We start from the raw sequence: 18,712 nt of genomic DNA, 5'->3' as shown, positions 1-18,712 counted from the left end.
ATTTGTTTTGCTTGGTTGGTTGCTTTTTGTCTTGTTTTTTGGTTAATTCCCTTTGTAGCCTTGACTTTGTGTGGTTAATATTCCACCACATTTCCTTCCCTCTTATGTCATGCTTGCATCATCCTCATGATGTCATCCTCCCCTCCTTGTCCTCTTCTCATTGGTTGGGTGACATCATCCTCTCTAATCCCTTTGATTAACTTCCTAATCATTTGCCTAATGACCGCTGATCTGTTATACGGTTCGCTTAACTTTCGTTTTCGTTTATCGTTTGAGGGATCATACCCGGGATCTTATTACTTAGGTTCCCTTAACCTTTCTCAATATATTGTATTCCTTCTATGATCCTCTCTTATAATCCTTTAATTTAAATCCTTTTTATCCTGTTACCTTATACTCAATTCTCTCCGTATCTTGTGGATTTCCGGGAAAAATCAAAGTGTTCGGAATTGGATTCTGGCGATCTTTACATACACTTATATACCTCATAGAGTACTAATAATATCCCATAAGATCAATAACAGAACCCCTACATAGCGTGGCATGAAAAGTTTTCTCGTTCAGCAAAAACACTATTCATAAGGGTTTCAAAATTTCTAAAAAATTGGGGTTATTACATGAACTCTCCCGCTGATGAATTGCTTAATAAAAGCCTGACTTAATTCTCTGAATGACCCAATAGAGTTTGGGGGCAAGCGACTATACCACCTCTGAGCCATACCCGACAGGGTTTGAGGAAAGGCCCGATACTTAATAACATCATTCACGGGCTGCAACAGCAGTGCATTAGAAAATGTTTTAACATGATTAGCAGGATCTCCCGTGCCATCATAAGCTTTGATAGTTGGTATCTTAAACTTCCTTGAGATATGGGCATTCATCATTTCTTCAGTGAAGGGCGGAGTAGGATCATCAGAATCTCCAAGGGGAAGAAGATTGCTTGGATCAGCCCTTGGGACAACAACCCTCTCTGTATTGGACCATCCAGGTTTATGATAGGAGGAGGATTTATCCCCCTAGGAGGTAGTGGGGGTCTGGTGGTCTGGTGCGCCTCCAAGTCGCGCTTCATTCTTTGAATCTCAGCCTCGTGAGCCTTGATCCTTTCATGCACTTCTTGGGGATTCGTCTCTTGGGTGCTTTGTGGACGTTGGCTACTATCAGCCATCGGCTCTTTTCCAGCACGTCTCCTTCTTGGGGCTACTTCATCATCCGAAGATTCGGAGTCTCTCTTAGTGTAAAGACCAGAAAATTCTTGATCTTCCGGGATAGGAGCCAAACCTCGTATGTATGGTGTGATCGCCCTCGTGCTTCACTCCGTCCAGCATATCCACTTCCTCCAGCCTCGGGGTAATGGGGCATCCCATAAGGGGGTTAGTAGTTACAACAGTTGAATATTCATACCGATGGGTCGAGAATTCACAGGTGTATGTAGTTGTTGAACTTGGGGATTTGTACCTTGAATAGCCGAGAGAATCGTCCCTTGTGGCTGAGGTTTAGTTGCCCCTATCTGGGCTTCTCCTTGCGTGGTTGCATAGCTTGAATGAGGAGGTATCTCCACAGTTGACGAAATCACTTGGGTTGTCCCCGTTGGTGTTCCTCCTTCAAGGGCTCTAACTGTTCTCCGTGTTCTCGCCATGGTTGTTGTCCTCTTCCCACAGACGGCGCCAAATGTTATGGATTAAAAACTAAGATATATAATTGTTGTATTTATTACTAAGGAACGTGAGCTTCGGGGCTCGATTCAACTGCTTTTGTGTTTCGTGACTCAATCTGCCTTAACAAGATGCCTACGTACCTTGCTGATTGCCAAGGATCAAGTCAAAAAATGTAGTTCTGATTTGTGGGGTGAGACCCCTTATATAGATGTTGGTGGTCCTTGAATTGGACTTGGTATAGGAGACTTGGTAGCCAAGTCTCAGAATTAGAATGGACTTTGGAGTCCTAAATAGTAGGAAACTGATTCCTTATCCTTCTAGGTCCCTTAGAGGCTAATCTGCAAGGATTTACGTCCTTATTGGGACTCTTCTCAATAGCTGATTTTTCCCTTATTAATTAATTACGAAATTAATTAATATTCAGGGTTTTTGGGCCTTCTTTGTTCCATCAGGCCTGATCTGGTCCATCAGGCCTGATCAACGTGTTAACCTTTTTGGTCTGAATGTCATACATCTTCTTATTGGGCCTAGCAGCCCAAATCATGTTAATTAATATAATATTTAATTTACACAATCATGATTTATTTATCCCTATCAGTATTTAACCCCCCCTTCTACGATAATTCGGGACCTAACACCAGCCATCGCGGCTAACACTTTTGAGATCAAGTCGAGCATGATTCAGATGATATTGAACTCAGTTCAGTTTGGGGGTTCTCCTAATGAAGACCCCAACATGCACATCAGGGATTTCATCAAAATCTGCGACACTTTCAAGTTCAATAATGTGTCTGAAGATACTATCAAGATGCGACTATTAGCATTCTCTTTGAGGGACAAAGCGAAGTGTTGGTTACATTCTCTACCACCAGTGTCTATCACCAAATGGGAGGATCTTGCTCAAAAGTTTCTCACTAAATTATTTCCTATGGTGAAGACTGCTGCAATCAGGAATGCTCTTACTCAGTTTGCTCAGCAAACTGGTGAATCTCTGTGTGAGGCTTGGGATCGATATAAGGAGATGCTAAGGAAGTGTTCAGACTATGGCATGCATGATTGGATGATTATCAACTGTTTCTACAATGGTTTAGGTGCACAATCTAGACCTATGCTCGATACAGCATCTGATGGAGCCTTATGGGCTAAAAGCTATAATGAAGCTTATGAGTTGATTGAGCTAATGGCAGCCAATGAATACCAGAATCCTACAAAACAAATGTTGCAAGGAAAGGTAGCAGGAATTCTGGAAGTGGATTAAGCTACTGCTATAGCTGCTTAACTTCAAGCTTTGAAGATGAAAGTGGACTCTTTGGCTAATTATGGAGTTAATCAGATCACTAGTGTTTGTGAGCTTTGTGCGGGGTACATAAAACTGAGCAGTGTGCTATTTCTAGAGAATCAGCTCAATTTGTGAGCAACTTTCAGAGATCACAACAACAAGCTCCGGCCACTTATCATCCGAATAACCGCAATCATCCTAACTTCAGCTGGAGCAACAATCAGAATGTGGTGCAACAATCTTATCAGCCATATACAGCAAGGCAGTATAACCCTCCTGGTTTTCAGAAACTGTAATATGCCCCGAAGCAACAACTTCAACTTCAGCAGTTACCTCAAGCTAATGAAAAATCTGAATTGGAGGAGTTGAGGCTCATGTGCAAGAGCCAAATTGTTTCTATCAAGATATTGGAGAATCATATTGGGCAAATTACTAATGCATTATTGAATCGTCAACCTGGCACGCTTCCGAGCGATACTGAAGTTCCAGGAAAGAAGGAAGCTCAGGAGCATGTTAAAACAATCACATTGAGGTCTGGTAAGGTTGCGAATCCTGAAAAAGCTAAGGCTCCAGATTCTGAAGTGGAGGCTGATAAAGAAGAAGTGCAGAAGGAAGCTGAAGTTGAACCAAGGAAGACTACTGTTGAGTACACTCCTCCTGAGGGTAATACAGGAGAGAAAGAGATCTATCCTCCACCTTTTTTTCCTAAGAGGCTGCAGAAGAAGAAACTGGATAAGCAGTTTGTGAAGTTTCTGGAGGTGTTCAAGAAACTTCACATCAGCATACCTTTCGCTGAAGCTCTTGAACAAATGTCTAGTTACGCGAATTTCCGCCTCCAGCAGCATTTCCGCCTCTAGAAGCTTGTCGGGTGTGGTGACCTCGATCAAGTCATGAGCGGTAATGACAAACCTAGACCAGTCTAGAGCAAGTTCGGGACTCCCTATCACAAAGTCTTGGACACTTGTCCCCCAACCAGGTTCAAAGGGAGTCTTGCTATTCCCGTCGGAACCCTTGACCCTTTTCTTCCCTCCGGAGGACTCTTCCAAGAAGACGAGGACCTTGGGGGGAAGACGGCTTGTTTCCTTGGTAGCTTGATTGAGCATTCTCTGAGTGGGCTTGATCCCTTTCTTAGTAAACTCAGCGTCTATGGAATCAACAGCTGATACAAAACAAGGAAAATATTGGTATAAGAACAAACTTGTTCGAAACTGAAGAATGTATATGTAAAATACCCTTAAGTGAAACATCACTAAGTTCGGCTTCGACTAGCACCCTCACGGTTAAACATGTCGAAGGTGAGTCCGCCCCTTGTCGCTAATAAGAGCATCTCGGGCATAACATTCGGGGATAGTAAGTTTCAAAATGGGATCTAGATGATCAACTACATTGCCAAAGCTAGGCACGAAAATATCGCCCCAGTCACCGCCTTCTAGTTCAATGATCAAGAACTTCTTATTCCAGCCATGATAAGAATCCGGAAGTGAAAGTGAGTGTTGACAATGTTGTCTACTCCAGGTTGGTGACTAATTTGAACCCATCCAGCCCTCACCAAGGGGGAGTTCTTGAATAAGAAAAAGATCCTGAAGATGGTGGTGCTTAAGGGAACCCCCAGTTCGTGGCATCTCAATATGAACACGATGATCAAAGTCATGGCATTTGGATAAAGTTGACAAGGGTGATCTTTTATCTCTGAAAGTAGCTTCAAGATAAAACGATGGACGGGAAATCTTAGTCCAGCAAGGATAGAGCTCCTGAACGCACATAGACGAGTTGGACTCCAGTGACAAGTCCGGTCGTTGTCGTGTGCTAAACGAACTCTCATCCCGGGAGCGAAGCTGTATATTTGTTTGATATGCCTGAATTCCATCTTCTTGAGTTTACTATAGTGGCTAAAAGCATCAAGGTGAACACTCGACGGGAATTCCTCGGCCAATTCTTAAAACATATTTAACAAACTAAAACCTGTCGAACAAGGTTTCAAAGACATAGAGTAGTTGAGAAGCATACCTCGCTGCGAATTTGCCTTGGATCGACGAACAAACATCTCGGACACGGAGGGAGAAAGACCATTGTTCCCACCATCACTCCCGCCGTTGCCATCATATGAAGGGCCGCTATATCCTTCAAACATCTTCGAGAAGAGCTTGGTGAAAGCTTGAAAAACTTGAAGAAGATAAAACTAGAGAGATCTTGAGAAGTTTATAGGTTAAATGCCGACATACGACTAAAACTACTCAAGGAAAGTTGAAAAAGTGTCTAAATAACGAGTAAAAGCTCTGTCAGAGCTGAGAGCCGGAGAGCAATAGCTGAATTCACGGAGACAGTCCCGAGTACGCTTAACTAAAGCCAAAATCAAGGGTTAATCTCTGATTATAATTAACATCGCTAATCTCCCTAACTAAGAAAATGAATTAGGAAACTTGGAAATGAACTTCCAAGAAAACTGATTTATAATAATTGAAGGCTTTTCAGTTGTGATCTCCTAGACAGCGACCGCTCGTTGAAGAGTGGATTTGGGAGAGTAGGCTTAAATTTGAAGGGTTTTCGGCCGTGATCGCCTAGACGGCGACCACTCGTGGAAGAGTGAACTCGGAAGAGTAAGCTTATATTTGAAGGCTTTTCAGCCGTGATCTCCTAGACGGCGACCACTTGTGGAAGAGTGAACTCAGAAGAGTAAGATTATATTTGAAGGCTTTTCAGCCGTGATCTCCTAGACGACGACCACTCGAGGAAGAGTGAACTCGGAAGAGTAAGATTATATTTGAAGGCTTTTCAGCTGTGATCGCCTAGACGCGACCGCTCGTCGAAGAGTGAACTCGGAAGAGTAAGATTATATTTGAAGGCTTTTCAGCCGTGATCGCTAGACGGCGACCGCTCGCCGAAGAGTGGACTCGGAAGAGTATTTCAGCCGTGATCGCCTAGACGGTGACCACTCGTGGAAGAGTAAACTCGAAAGAGTAAACTCGGAAGAGTAAGATTATATTTGAAGGCTTTTCAGCCGCGATCGCTAGACGGAGACCACTCGTGGAAGAGTGGACTCGGAAAAGAGAAATTACATTTGAAGGTTCTCAAGCCGAGTAAGGGACAACCACCCAACAAAAACATAGGGAGTTTTTAAAAAACATTAGCTGAGAAGGCCACGATCACACCCCCCAGCCGAGTTGGGGGGCATGAAGCACCCCCTATGGTCGAGTGGAAGTGGCTGAGTGGCCTCCAGGGGAGGCCCTCGACCACCGTCTCCTAGACGGCGACGCAAAAAAAAGTGGGTTCAAAATTTTCAACCAAGGGAAGCATGATGGCCACCCCTTGGCCGAGTGGCCTCTAGGGGAGGCCCTCAACCACCGTCGCCTAGACGGCGACCAAAAAATTATAAAAAAAAATCCGAAAATTCAAAAAAAATTGGACTTTTTCATATTCGCTAATTAAGCTCCGATTAGGGTCGATTAGTGGATATTAGCCCTGGTTAGGGCCAATTAGTGTATATTACACGTAATTAACCCGAAGTAGGGGGAATTAGCGACTCGTGTAATGGAATTGGCCCCGATTAGGGCAGTTTAACCTATTCATTTACATGATTAGTGTCTTATGTATACTAATCAGTCCCGATTAAGACAAATTAGCCCCGATTAGGGAAGAATAGCCACGATAAAGGCCAATTAGTGCATCCTAGCTTATTAGGCTCTTTTAAGCCTAGTTAACAGCTTATACATGAAAATTAGCCCCGATTAGGGTCGATTAGCCCCGATTAGGGCATGTTAGCAGTTTTCACCCTGTAATTAACCTTAACGAAGGTTAAGGGGTGATAAATGCTCGTTTTTTAGTCCCGATTAGGACCGTTTAGTGTTAAACACTATCCAATTAGTCTGTGTAAAGGCCTTAAGTGTGTATACCCGCACTGCATAAGTCATTGTAAACGTGTAGCTTGCTCCACACTTTACGACAAAATGGCGATACCCATGAAGGGTCGATACCCGAGAAGAGCCGAAAGTACCTCGATTCGCGAATAGACCATTATAACTTCCACGAAAACTCGCGAAGTTTTCCCGGAAGTTGGAGGGCAAATGATATGGATGAAAAGTAATCCGTAAAGACAAAATTAATGTTGAATTAATTATGTCCTAAAGATAACTGGTCAAGTCCGAGACACCACGGCCCAAAGTAGGTCGTCATGGTCACGATCCAATATGAGTTTTAATAGTTCAAGCAAACTATGACGGCCACGACCCAAAGTGAGTCGTGGAGCACATGGCCCAAAATTGGCTACGCGATAATCCCGCCGAGCAGGCCTGAGAATGAGGTCCACGAGGACACCTACATCAAATCCAACATGGAAACGAACTCTTATAGGAAGGATCCAGAATCCACCGTCTAAGAGAATCCTACTTACTATCTAAGTAGGAGATTTGTCCACCAAGTCTCCATGCCCTAGTCTAAGTGTCTAACCCTAGACTCAACATCTATATAAAGACGCTCTACCCCTCAACCTAAAACTACATTTTTGACTTAATTTTCTACTACACAGAAATACGTAAATATCTTATAAGGATCAATAGTTCCGAACGCGAGAGCAGCCATTAAAATTTGAAACTCACAAACCCTAACATTGATTAGCAATGCACACTACTTTTTATTCCACGACACAATCGAAAGTGAAGAGACCCTAAATATCCGTTCCATTTCTGATTCCGAACTAGATTCTGATTCAAGTCTTCCACTTCTTAGTTTCATGCAATATTGGCAAATGACAATCCATTATAAATTCTTCATTTGGGTCTAATTTGAAGAAATCGACCATCTGCAATTTTCTGAAATGCAGCCCGTTTAGATTCTGCTTCAGTGTAAATATGACCAAGAAAGTCCACATCATACCTTAAACTCCAGATACAAACATGATCAATATATAAATAATACATTCAGATTTACATATTTGCTTTTCTACAAAGCTTTAACCATCCATAATCCCGCACAAAATCCTAACAGTGGGACACCGATGATTGAAAATTAATGTACACATATTTTTACCCACTTCACCTCTACCTCTATAGATTGGAAATAAAGGACCTTTGTGTTTGCAAAAAAAGAATGCTAAATTAACATCTTGCTTATTGTGCCTCAGATATGAGAGAATGTTTTACACAAACCAAATCGTCCAATTTGTTGCCATCCATTTTGTACAGAGACACACCTTCCATCTGAACATAGTGATCTTGCGCCTCCCTTCTCAAACTGTTAAATGGCATGACTTCCCATTTACTATAATTTGAATTCTTCCTGAGAACGCTCATGTCTGAGGATCCAGAAATGTGCCCGTTGGCATTGGAATCAGCATTACCCCACACCTTACAGCTACCAAATTGCCCCAATCCATCAACTTGACCCTCTTGAATCCTTTTTAAGTGCAAGGCAGCCGCATGAGCTCGGCCTATCATTTCTCGACTTGGCACATCTGACCAGTCCTGCATCCTTTCTGCTCTCATGGGAGAATGTATCCTAATAACCTGATAGCCAAAACCGAAAGCTAAATAAAAGTATTCAAGGGCGTTAATACATAGAATGTGAACATATATCTTTCACGTCAAAAGTAACTTACACCAAGACACTCTAGAAGTTGGTAATAGGCCCTTCCTTGAAGTGGATTGTGCCCTTTCCTTGGGGTGGAGAAGTACCGGGTCCTGACATAACAACTTCACTTATACCCAAGGAACAAAATCTATTACAAGTGATTGGCTGAATGTAATTTTTTTTAAAATATGAACTTACCACTCAGTATAGCCAGGATCAACAGTAAATCCATATATGTCAACTGTTTCGCACATAGAAAGGGCGAGTTCAATGGATTTCATTCCGGTTCCTTTTGCACCTCTGCGCAACACAATTCCCTGAAAGAGATAGACAGGATTTGGAATACTCTGCAAGATTAATACCAGAAACTGTTAGAAATGCATAGGATTGTTTTCTTCCATACTAGTACAACAAAAAATACAATGCTGTGACATAGCTAGACGCAATCTGGAAGAACCTCTGGCCAATGTGAAAGTGAAATCGACATATCTTATTTTGTTTCTTTATGGAAAAAAATGAGTCAAGAGAGGTGGGCTCTGTGGTTTTAAGATGCACTTACAAAAGAATGGTGTCAGAATATTCCTAGAACAGAAAAAGACTCAATAAATTGTGGTGCAGTTCATTTAAACTTTCATTCTTCAGGTTTTACGCATTATTGTCATGAAAACTGAAATCTAAGTTGACCGGTAGATGAGAACATTTTGCCTGATTTTACTAAACACAATGCATTCTCCTTCCCATATGTCATGAAGAGTCTACCTTTATCATTGCATTGAAGTCCCTGTGGGTGACACTTTTAATGATAAGTACTTCATCAGCTGCAAGAGACAACAAACTATTTAAGTAACCATCTTGGTGGGAACTGTTGATAATCGCTACAATTTAAGTTTGACAATTGACATGCATATGACAAGATAATAGGTACTTGATTAAAGTTAGCAAATTGTAAACGTCTATTCACAAAATATCTACAAGAGTATCTACTACTTTCTTTTTCTTGATTACTCAACATTTTCTAGGATTAGGAAGCATACAACTGACCCAAATAATTAAGATTTTTTTTTTAATTTGAATCAACATACAGAAGAACATAATAAAAGATGACATGGCTCAAACTCAACATGTAAATGTTTGTCATAGAACCAAACATGCTGAATTATTTAAGCAACTAACGACTTGCTAAGTTATTAACGCAATAGACCAACTTGCTTGGTTCCCACCAACTTCTGAATATTTCTATAGTTTGAAATATTTATAGATATAACCACTTTTCACTTGCAAGTTGCTACATAAAGATATTACTGTTAAAAATAGTTAATACCAAATATCCAAAATCAGACACAAAACTTTTTAGGAAAGCTTCAGCTATGTTATGAAATGGGAGATGGAAAGAAGCATTGCAATATTTAAGATTATTAGTTTATGAAAGGAATGTAGCGAGTTTACTTGACCCATCAAGAATCTTGACCATGTTACGAGCAGCACCCCTTACTACAAGCCGGAAATCCCTCTTCGAACCAACATGCTTGGCATATTTCTGCAAATGTCACAATATGTCAGTTGTACAAAACAGAGCTACATAATCAACAGCAGCAGCAGGTGAAAGGATGCAACTGCGATACTACACAGGATGCCAAGACATGAGTTTCAATTTTCATAAACTGGAACATTAGCTCGAAAAAGTTATTTACATCATTAACTGGGGCTTCATTGTCTCTTATAACAGCATCATGACTATCAATTTCTTTTCCAAATTCTGTCTTCAAGAGATCTCCTGAGTTTCCAACAACTGCACATGTTTTAAACTGGCGAGGGCGAAAAGGTGGCTTTCCGGGTAATATTAAGTTAAGATGTTCCTCACAAAGAGATCGATTATAGCATTTCTCTGCACCCCTACAAACATGAAATATTATACAATATTAAATCAGTGATAAGAATAAATTATCCAGTTATAGCAAAGCATCAACAGATTAAAAAAAATCATACAGTTGTGCTATTCTCTTGGCAGCATAGTCCAACCACCCATCTGGCCGAGCATCTAGATACTCTCTTGTCAAAACTGTAGTCATGTTACGATACTGCATTTCAGACACCCTTAGTTTAATTCATGTACAACAACAAAATCTACCTTGCTAGGCTAGTATAAAGCTACCTGTTCCCACAACAGAATAGCCTCACAAACATCATAGTTGTACTCTAAAGGTTCAAAAACCTTAAATTGTGCATTGTACTGTGGACATAAGAATAAGCCATGGGTCAACTTAATGTTTTAAAGAAAACCGAAGGAAAAGAAGAAGAAATTAAACAAGGAACAGACCCAGGTGCTGTTAGTGCCTTCAGGGAACTTGAGGACGAGTTTGCAGTGATCAATAATATGTGCAGTGAGACCAAGTCCTCTGTTTGCCTACACTTCAAAAAGGTTACCATTCAAACATAGAAATTACAACGAAGAAAACCCACAAGGAAGCGGCAGGAAAGATATACCGTTAATTGACAAGATCAAACAGTCTATCAAACTCTGAAAGACTTGTTAATTACATACCCAACAAGGCACCAATCTTATAATATATAATCTACAGTGCATCCCAGGACTCTGCTATAAGAGGGATATTCTGGGTACATTTGCTTGGTTGGTTGGTATAATCTGCAGTGCATGCAAAAGTAAATCTAAAAATATAAAACACACATAATTAAGGCCTCTTTGTTGTAGCTTTTAAGTTGGACGAACCAACTCAACGCCTGTTTGTCATCTAAGAACATATGACCACAAACAAAGGCATAGTTTAAAAGTTGAAGCGAGGTACAACTTATTAATTTCAGTTGTTATTAGTTTTAATTTTGGCTTTCCAAGACTCAATAATTATTCTGACATCTTACATCTTAAACAAGATTTTTTTTTCCTTTTTGTTATTTCTTCAAATTTGATAAGTTTATAAGTTGTATATTAGTGATTGAAGTAAACAAGCACACGAGCAAAGAAGTATACTGAAGCACAAAAGCAAAGAACGAAACTTTTGCAAACTCGAAGCAACAACCGAACAAATATTTAAGGGAAACAAGTGATCTTTGCTTAAAGAACGTGAATTAGACCTGAACGATTTTCTCAACAAATTACAAGTAGATAAGTTTAGTGCATTTGTAAAATGAATTTGAAATCACGGAAAGGAGTGGTAAAAGCACATAGGCATATATGAAGACATAGCAACAATGAATAGGAGGCATGAGTAGTATGTAGTTGCAGAAAACATACAATGCATTGCTTAACGGTGGACTGGAAACCCGATAAGATCTGAACGTGTTCCGAAGTGATCTTATTTTTCCCTAAATTATTGATATTTGTATTAATCGATAATCAGTGAGAGAGAGAGAGAGAGAGAGAGAGAGGGAGGGAGGATGTACCGGCGAAGAAAGTGAGTTGAAGAGCTAAAAGAAAGAGAGTGAAGATAGCGGCAGCAGAGATGAGATAGAGAATGGATTGTCTTCCGACGGATGACGGTGACGTTTTGTGTAGAGGCCTCTTCATTTGATAGGATTCGCTTAGACTTGGAGTTTGATCTGGGATTTATTCAGACTTTGATTAACATAGATTGAGACTGTGATTCTTGTGTTTCGTCCTCAGATCATTGTTCTCTCTCTCTCTCCCTCCCTCCCTCCCTCATATAAAGTTATAAAGTATGTATCAGCTAAAACATTAGCTGTGGCAACATTTTTTCCTTCTAATTTCGTTTGTTACACTATAATTTTTCTAAAGATTAGTTTTACGACTTACAATATTAGTTTTATTTAATTTTAACTGAACCCCGAACTGAACTGAGAAAATAATTGAATTATAATCAAGATTGCAAAATTGGGAAATCAAATCAACTCGATTACATCTTCAAAATCTGAGTAATCGGCCAATTTTCAGAGTACTCGTTTTCAGCATCCACATGTTTTCTTAAATTCGAATCGGTGCAACTCCGATTTCCGAGTACTCACCCGACTAATTGTTCAAGTTTACCGATTTTTAGAATACCGATTATAACTATATTATTATATTGCAAAATGAGTAAGTAATTTGTAAAGATAGATATAATGAGTTTTGCCTCTCGCTTACAAATTAATGGGCCTGAGAGGCGAGTCTTTGATATTCTGTATTTATCTGTCACTAGCAGTTTAGCAGCATTTAGTAGTAGGTGTCTGCATATATGACAAGATGGTGTATTTTATAGAAGTCATTGTATTAAACTGTTTATAGTTGATTGGTGTTAATGATTAGTTAGTATTTTGGTATCGTCAAAATTTTGGGGTTTGCATAAATTGAAGAAAACGATAGTCTATGAATGATAATTCCAATATATCCCTGGACTCTTCTCCATTTTCTATCCGGTTTCGGGCTCCATAATGTAAGTGTACGAGAGAAGGAGTGGTTTACTTGTAGGTTGGGCTCCTGCAAAACATAACCGGAGGGGGATGGCGGCCACGACATCTCGAGCATGATAATTAGATAGGGTTTTAAAGAAGAATGATAAGATAGGAATTATTAAAATATATATATGGGGTATGTATAGGTATGTAGGTGAATAAAAAATGTAACCACCAAAACACATTTGGGGAGCCTTTTATAGTATCCCAATTAAGGTTGTTACCTCGGATCTTGACCATTAGAAGGTTCTGGAGTCTAGACACTGGGACGCCCCCGATGGGGACACGTGTCCATGTGCCTTCTGCCATTGTAATGTGTTGATGTTTTTTGCGGTCATTTGTGTGTGCGAATGCACGCCCCATAATTAGTGTATATTCCTCGTACTCACAAATTAATCATTAATGGGAATATTCAGATGTGACAAGACCTGCTAGGGTCCACCGCGACCTGGAGTCATGTGTCTGTTTTTGGGCATGAACTCCATTCTCTTGGGACTTTTTGGGCTTTAGTTGGGCCAAGTATATTTTGGCCTATCATTTGCCTCCCACTCCCTTATAGAGATTTCCGGGATGGGGGAGTAGAGATGAATTGTAATGTTCGTTTCTTTGAATGACTTGGGAGAAATTGAGATTTTTTTCTTTGATTTGTAGCCCCTAACTCCGGGGTATAATGTGAATTCTACTCCGAAGTTGACTCAGATAGTGTCTTTGATTTGTGTCCAAGGTTGGGTCCTTGAATTACTAAGAAGAAAAATTTGGATTTTTCTTTAATTTGTAGCCCCTTAACTCCGTGATGTAATGTATATTGGACTCCGTTGTTGACTCGGGTAGTGGCTTTGTGTTAGGTCCCAATTTGTTTGTAGAAGGGGGGGTTGAATGCAAACAATACCGTTTAGTCGAATAAAATGCGGAATAAAATAGTGAAACAAAATTCAAGTTAAATAAAACTTTTATTAAACTTGAAAGGTGTTACAACTACGGTATCGGTTACAAGGGATTAATCTCAAATCAATTATTACAAATCTAGAATAAATTCGACATGAACTTTTTCTATTTTTGTAATTAAAAGATCAAATGCTAAATGCGATTTGAGATTAAGTTCTAGGGATTTTAATCCGCTAGATTGATACACAAGAACAAGATAAGTATTTCTAGTTGATTGGATTTAACTTTACAATCTAGAAATTGATCTTGAAGTTGCAGATGAGATGAAATATTTTTCTGCTCCTTTTTCTTTTGTTCTTGAGTTTGTGTTCTGTTTTTTCGATGGTGAAATAATAGACTTCTGCTCCTTTTTATCAAACAGCCGAATGTAAACATGTACTGGCATGACAATCTATTTGGCCAGCAAGACTTTCGGTATGACAAAGTTTACAACTAGCAAGACAATTAAAATGAGCTAGCAAGACTTTCGGTATGACTATTGATTGTCATACCGATTGTCATATTAGTTCAAATAAATTGTCTTGCTGAATTAATAACAGATTTTAATCTAAACAGAAATTCTAATAAGACAATTAAATGTATTGGCATGACTTTCGGTATGACTATCAATTGTCATACCGATTGTCATACTAGTTCAAATGAATTGTCTTGCTGAATTTAAGCAGATTTTAAACCAATTAAAATCTTGTAAATCCTTAATATTAATTCTAAATTAATTAATCAATTTAATTCAATTAATCAATAAATTAATCTTTGCAGATATAATTTATTTTCTTAATTAAATTATATGACTTAATTAATTAATAGAGAATTAATACTAACGCTGAGCAGCATCCATTCTTCTGACAATCTTCTGAAAGTCACTGAGACTTATGAATCAATTCAGCCACTTCAATGCTGACACTCGATGTACTGTCTGGTTCATGAGTGACTAACTTCCGTGACGTTTCTTCATGTCTTGACTTTGATATTCTGATTGAATCCTTGTAATAAATGATACCCTGACGAGATCTCTGTCACTTGATTAAATCCACGATCTTGATTTATATCACTGAGGCATGATCAAATTCTTGAACTTCTTCCAGTGAATCTTCAAGTCTGCAGATGAACAATGTTTCTTTATTCTTTGACAGATGTTACTTTGTGAGATCTCTCTGATGATAGATCCACTATTTATTTATTACATTCTTATTTGAGTTGAGTTAAATACTCGAATAAACGAGTAGGCTATGACATATGTCTTTCAATCTCCCCCTATTTGCTTGTTAGACAATAACAACAAATACCTAGAGGATAACTCAACTAACAAATAAGAAAAAGATATAAACAGTAATGTAAAGTAAATAGCAGAAAAGTTCTGGATTATATTTAACATTTTCCAGATTCCAAATGAAATTTACAAGTGAATACAAGATAGATGTTCCTCTAGCCTGAACATATAACTACATTAGACTATCTTGATTCATAAAGCTCTAATCATATTACATTGAGTTTTGAGCTAATTGACTTCAGTTGTCTTCTCTTCTGACTTCACCTTCTTCTAAATCTTGAAGCAATTCTTTGTCAAAGACACGATCCTTTTCTGAAGTGAAGCTTGCTGGTCTGACTGGTTGAACTCCAACTGACTTCAGCTTATTCTTGAGTTGATTGTACCTTTTAACATTCTTTTCACAATAAGCTTGAATCAAGTCAGCAGCTTGAGTCTTCAACATGGATGAATATCCAGCAGTTCTCAAATGATGTTCCATCCAGACCAGATGCTTAGCTGAGTAGTCTTTAAGAGATTGTACATCTAGCTGACAGATTTGAAGACAATCAGACTTAAAGAATCTCACCTGATGAGGATTGTTGACCACTTGAGGACTAGCCCTGCTGGCAAACTCTTTAAGCCTTTCTCGAAGAACTTCATTCAATTCTGAGCTTCTTTTGACTTTGTTTAAAAGAACCCAAATCTCTGACAAAGAACGATTCTCAAATAGATGAAGTGACACCTTGAATGATCCTTCACTCTGACAATATACAAAAATGCTCATCTCATTTAGGGATCTATCAAAAGCAGCTGTGATCCTTGAGACTTCAGTCTTGATAGCATTCATGTACATGTCATTGTTAGGATTTGAGATTTCCAGCTTGTCAAGAAGATGTAAGAACTGCCTATCATTGTTAGTGCTCAGCTGAGGCATATCAAGTACTCTCCTAGCTTCATCCCATTTTTCACCAATCTTTAGTCTGACATCTCTTCTCCTTTCTTGAGCCTTAATGTCATGAAGACGTTGCTTTTGAAGAGTTTCTGTTCTTTGAATGTCTTTTCTCATGTCAATGATCTGAGAGACCTTCTTGAGTTCAGCTTCTTTTCTTTTCATCTCTGACTGCTCCTTCTGAAATTCTTTCTCAAACATAGGATCCACTTGAGCTTCTTCTTCCCATTCTCCAAAATCACTTTCCTCTTCAGCTTCAAATAACCCATCTTTATCTTCCTGAACTGGTTCAGTGGGAATGTCAAAAATATCAAAGTCATCCTGTTCTCCACTGTAGTAGACATCATCAGCCTTTCCTTTGTTTCCAGCAGAGGTATCTTTTTCTTTCCCTTTGGCACTACTCCCTTTCTTCTCCCCCTTAGTTGAGGGATCCTCTACTGACTTTCCTTTGGAACCTCCATCACCTCCAGAGCCTGATCCTCCACCAGACGGTCCTTCAAAATAAGTTCTTTGTTCTTCATTAGGGCAATGAGAATTCTTGATCATGAAATATAGGTGCTTCATCCCTTCATTGAGATGTTCCATGCCCGTCTCTATCTTTAGAAATCTTGAGGAGTCCAGTGAATGATTCATCTCAACGAGGTCTTCAAGAGAAGTCATTCTTGTGTGTAGAGAGCAAAAGTTGGATATGTCATCAGCTGATAAAGTTGGAGTGTCCTGAATAGAATTGAGCTTTGGTATTACAGTGGTCTTTAGATCTGAGATGTCATTCCTTATGATTGCAAGCTGATTGTTGACAGAGGTGGAAGAAGAAGACCGTTCAACCACTTGTGCTTTGAATGCTTGAGCTTCAGCTTGGCTTTTAGCAAGTTCTTCTTTTAGGGCAGCAATCTGAGCTAACAGGTTTATAGTATCAGTGTCTGTGTGTGCTCTCACCTGAATTTCACTCGTGTTTGGTTCACTCACCTCACGTGCATGTGTTTCTCTCAATATAATTGCTCGTGAGGAGTCTTCCTGTTGCTGTTCTTCTGTACCTGCATTAAAAATCACCCTAGCCTCTTCAAGAGAGGTCAGTGGTGGTACAATGGGAATTCGCGAGTCCCGATCCTCAGTCAATACTATCAAATCTTTTGGAATAAATGTCTGAATTGCTTCAGGGATAGATTGACCGAGTTGCCCTCCACTTTCTCCAGATAAATCTGCGAGTGGAGAATCCCATAAGGGAGCCAGAGGTGTTGGATCTGGGAGGGGAGAAAATGACTCTATTAAAGATGGCGGAGAGTCAGATTTTCCCTCTGAAGCATGTGACTGCTCTTCTGCCGTAACTATGGCAAGCACTGTAACCGACTCTACGTGCACTCCTCGCTGTGTGTCCTGAGTATGATCTGGGGAAGTGTATGGTTCCATTGTGAGTAATGGAATTGTGCTTGACTCAGTACAAGATGCCATGGCCCTATGGCGAATTTCAATAGATGCATCCTGTTGAGAGAATGCCTCTAGTAACTGTTCATTGGCCATTTCAAAGTCCATGTCCTGTTGGGAGGACAAGGATGGGCTTTCAGATGCCTCAGAATATGTTCTTCTTTTCTTAGGAGGAGGCAGAGCTGAGGGTTCACTCATATTTAACAATGTACTACTTCCTAGTAATCTTCTGGGTAACATTTTAGACAGTGGGGGAGAGGTTGAGATAGAATGTGACTCTGTGTTTAGCTCTATGACCTGGGATTGAAGCTGTGGTTCTACAACTTCATGGTCAGCCCTATCAACCACTGGGGGTCTTTCAACAGAAGTAGGAAGGGAGTGAGAGTGAGGAATTACTACCTGTAATGGAAGAGCATCTGATGTTTGAGGAGCCTGGGTGGCTTGAACCACTGGAGGTTGAGGTTGCTGTTCATGGCCGGGAAGATTGAAAATAGGTAAAGGAATATAAGTGGCCATGAAAGCAGATACAAGTACTGGAACTTGCATGAATTTGAAGGTTGTGTCTTGGCGAGTGTAAATCTTTTTGCTAACTGGAGGGGGTTCGGTTACTGCAGAGTTAGCAAAAAGGGCTTTGTGTTCAGGTGTGAGAAGATGATCTGCAATAAGCATGAGAAAACAAGCATAGTAACATGATACCCTACGATTTGTAGAATGATCACGTAAAGCAGAAGTTAGACGTCTCAAGAGAATGGGAAAAAGTAGTTTGCCAAAATTGATCCTTTGATTGAAAACAACCGCCAGACCAATATACTGCAGAGTGGAAGTGATGTTATGAAAATTGGATTTTGTGCAGTTGGCAAACACTTTGGAAAGTGTATCGAAGAAAATATCCCATTCAGACACCAAATTTGATTTAGAAAGTTTGGTTAAATTGATCACCCCCTGATAGTGAATAGCATTGAAAAAATTTGTGATATCATTTTCAGAGGGTAAATTACAGAAATTGTCTAGTGGAAAATTTAACGCACGATTGACGACTGTTTCATCAACTACATACTGTGTGTTTGCGACGGTGAATGAAAAAGATTTTGAATCATCGGCCACAGTAGAGGTTGTGCAAATCAGTCTAAGTAGATCGACGTTTAAAATCACATTTGATTTAATAGCAGAGCTAACAATCGAATGGTCATTTAAAAATCTAATCCATGGCTTAAATTTTTCAACATCACATTTTTCCGGATTAAAAT

The 18,712-nt window shown here is 39.6% G+C and overlaps 1 protein-coding gene and 1 non-coding gene across 2 annotated transcripts; both read right to left on the bottom strand.

The window, feature by feature from the left end:
- Positions 1–2,598: 2,598 nt before the first annotated feature.
- LOC141675402 (small nucleolar RNA R71) lies at positions 2,599–2,705 on the bottom strand. The gene has a single exon (XR_012556058.1). It is a non-coding gene; the product is annotated as a small nucleolar RNA R71 (small nucleolar RNA).
- Positions 2,706–7,814: 5,109 nt separating this feature from the next.
- Positions 7,815–12,187, bottom strand: LOC141672043 (sialyltransferase-like protein 1). Its single transcript, XM_074478532.1, has 11 exons — positions 11,896–12,187; positions 11,747–11,817; positions 10,814–10,900; positions 10,649–10,726; positions 10,483–10,574; positions 10,188–10,389; positions 9,943–10,033; positions 9,256–9,314; positions 8,695–8,843; positions 8,525–8,606; positions 7,815–8,432 (listed from the first exon to the last, which is right to left on the bottom strand). Exons 1-11 carry the CDS (start codon positions 12,017–12,019, stop codon positions 8,037–8,039), a joined length of 1,431 nt encoding a protein of 476 aa, XP_074334633.1. The 5' UTR covers positions 12,020–12,187; the 3' UTR covers positions 7,815–8,036.
- Between the last annotated feature and the right edge of the window lie 6,525 nt (positions 12,188–18,712).

This window comes from Apium graveolens, chromosome 7 (assembly GCF_009905375.1).
Source record: "Apium graveolens cultivar Ventura chromosome 7, ASM990537v1, whole genome shotgun sequence".
Lineage (NCBI taxonomy): Eukaryota > Viridiplantae > Streptophyta > Magnoliopsida > Apiales > Apiaceae > Apium > Apium graveolens.
The sequence above is the reverse complement of the archived record's forward strand: the minus strand, read 5'-3'. Positions and strand labels throughout refer to the sequence as shown.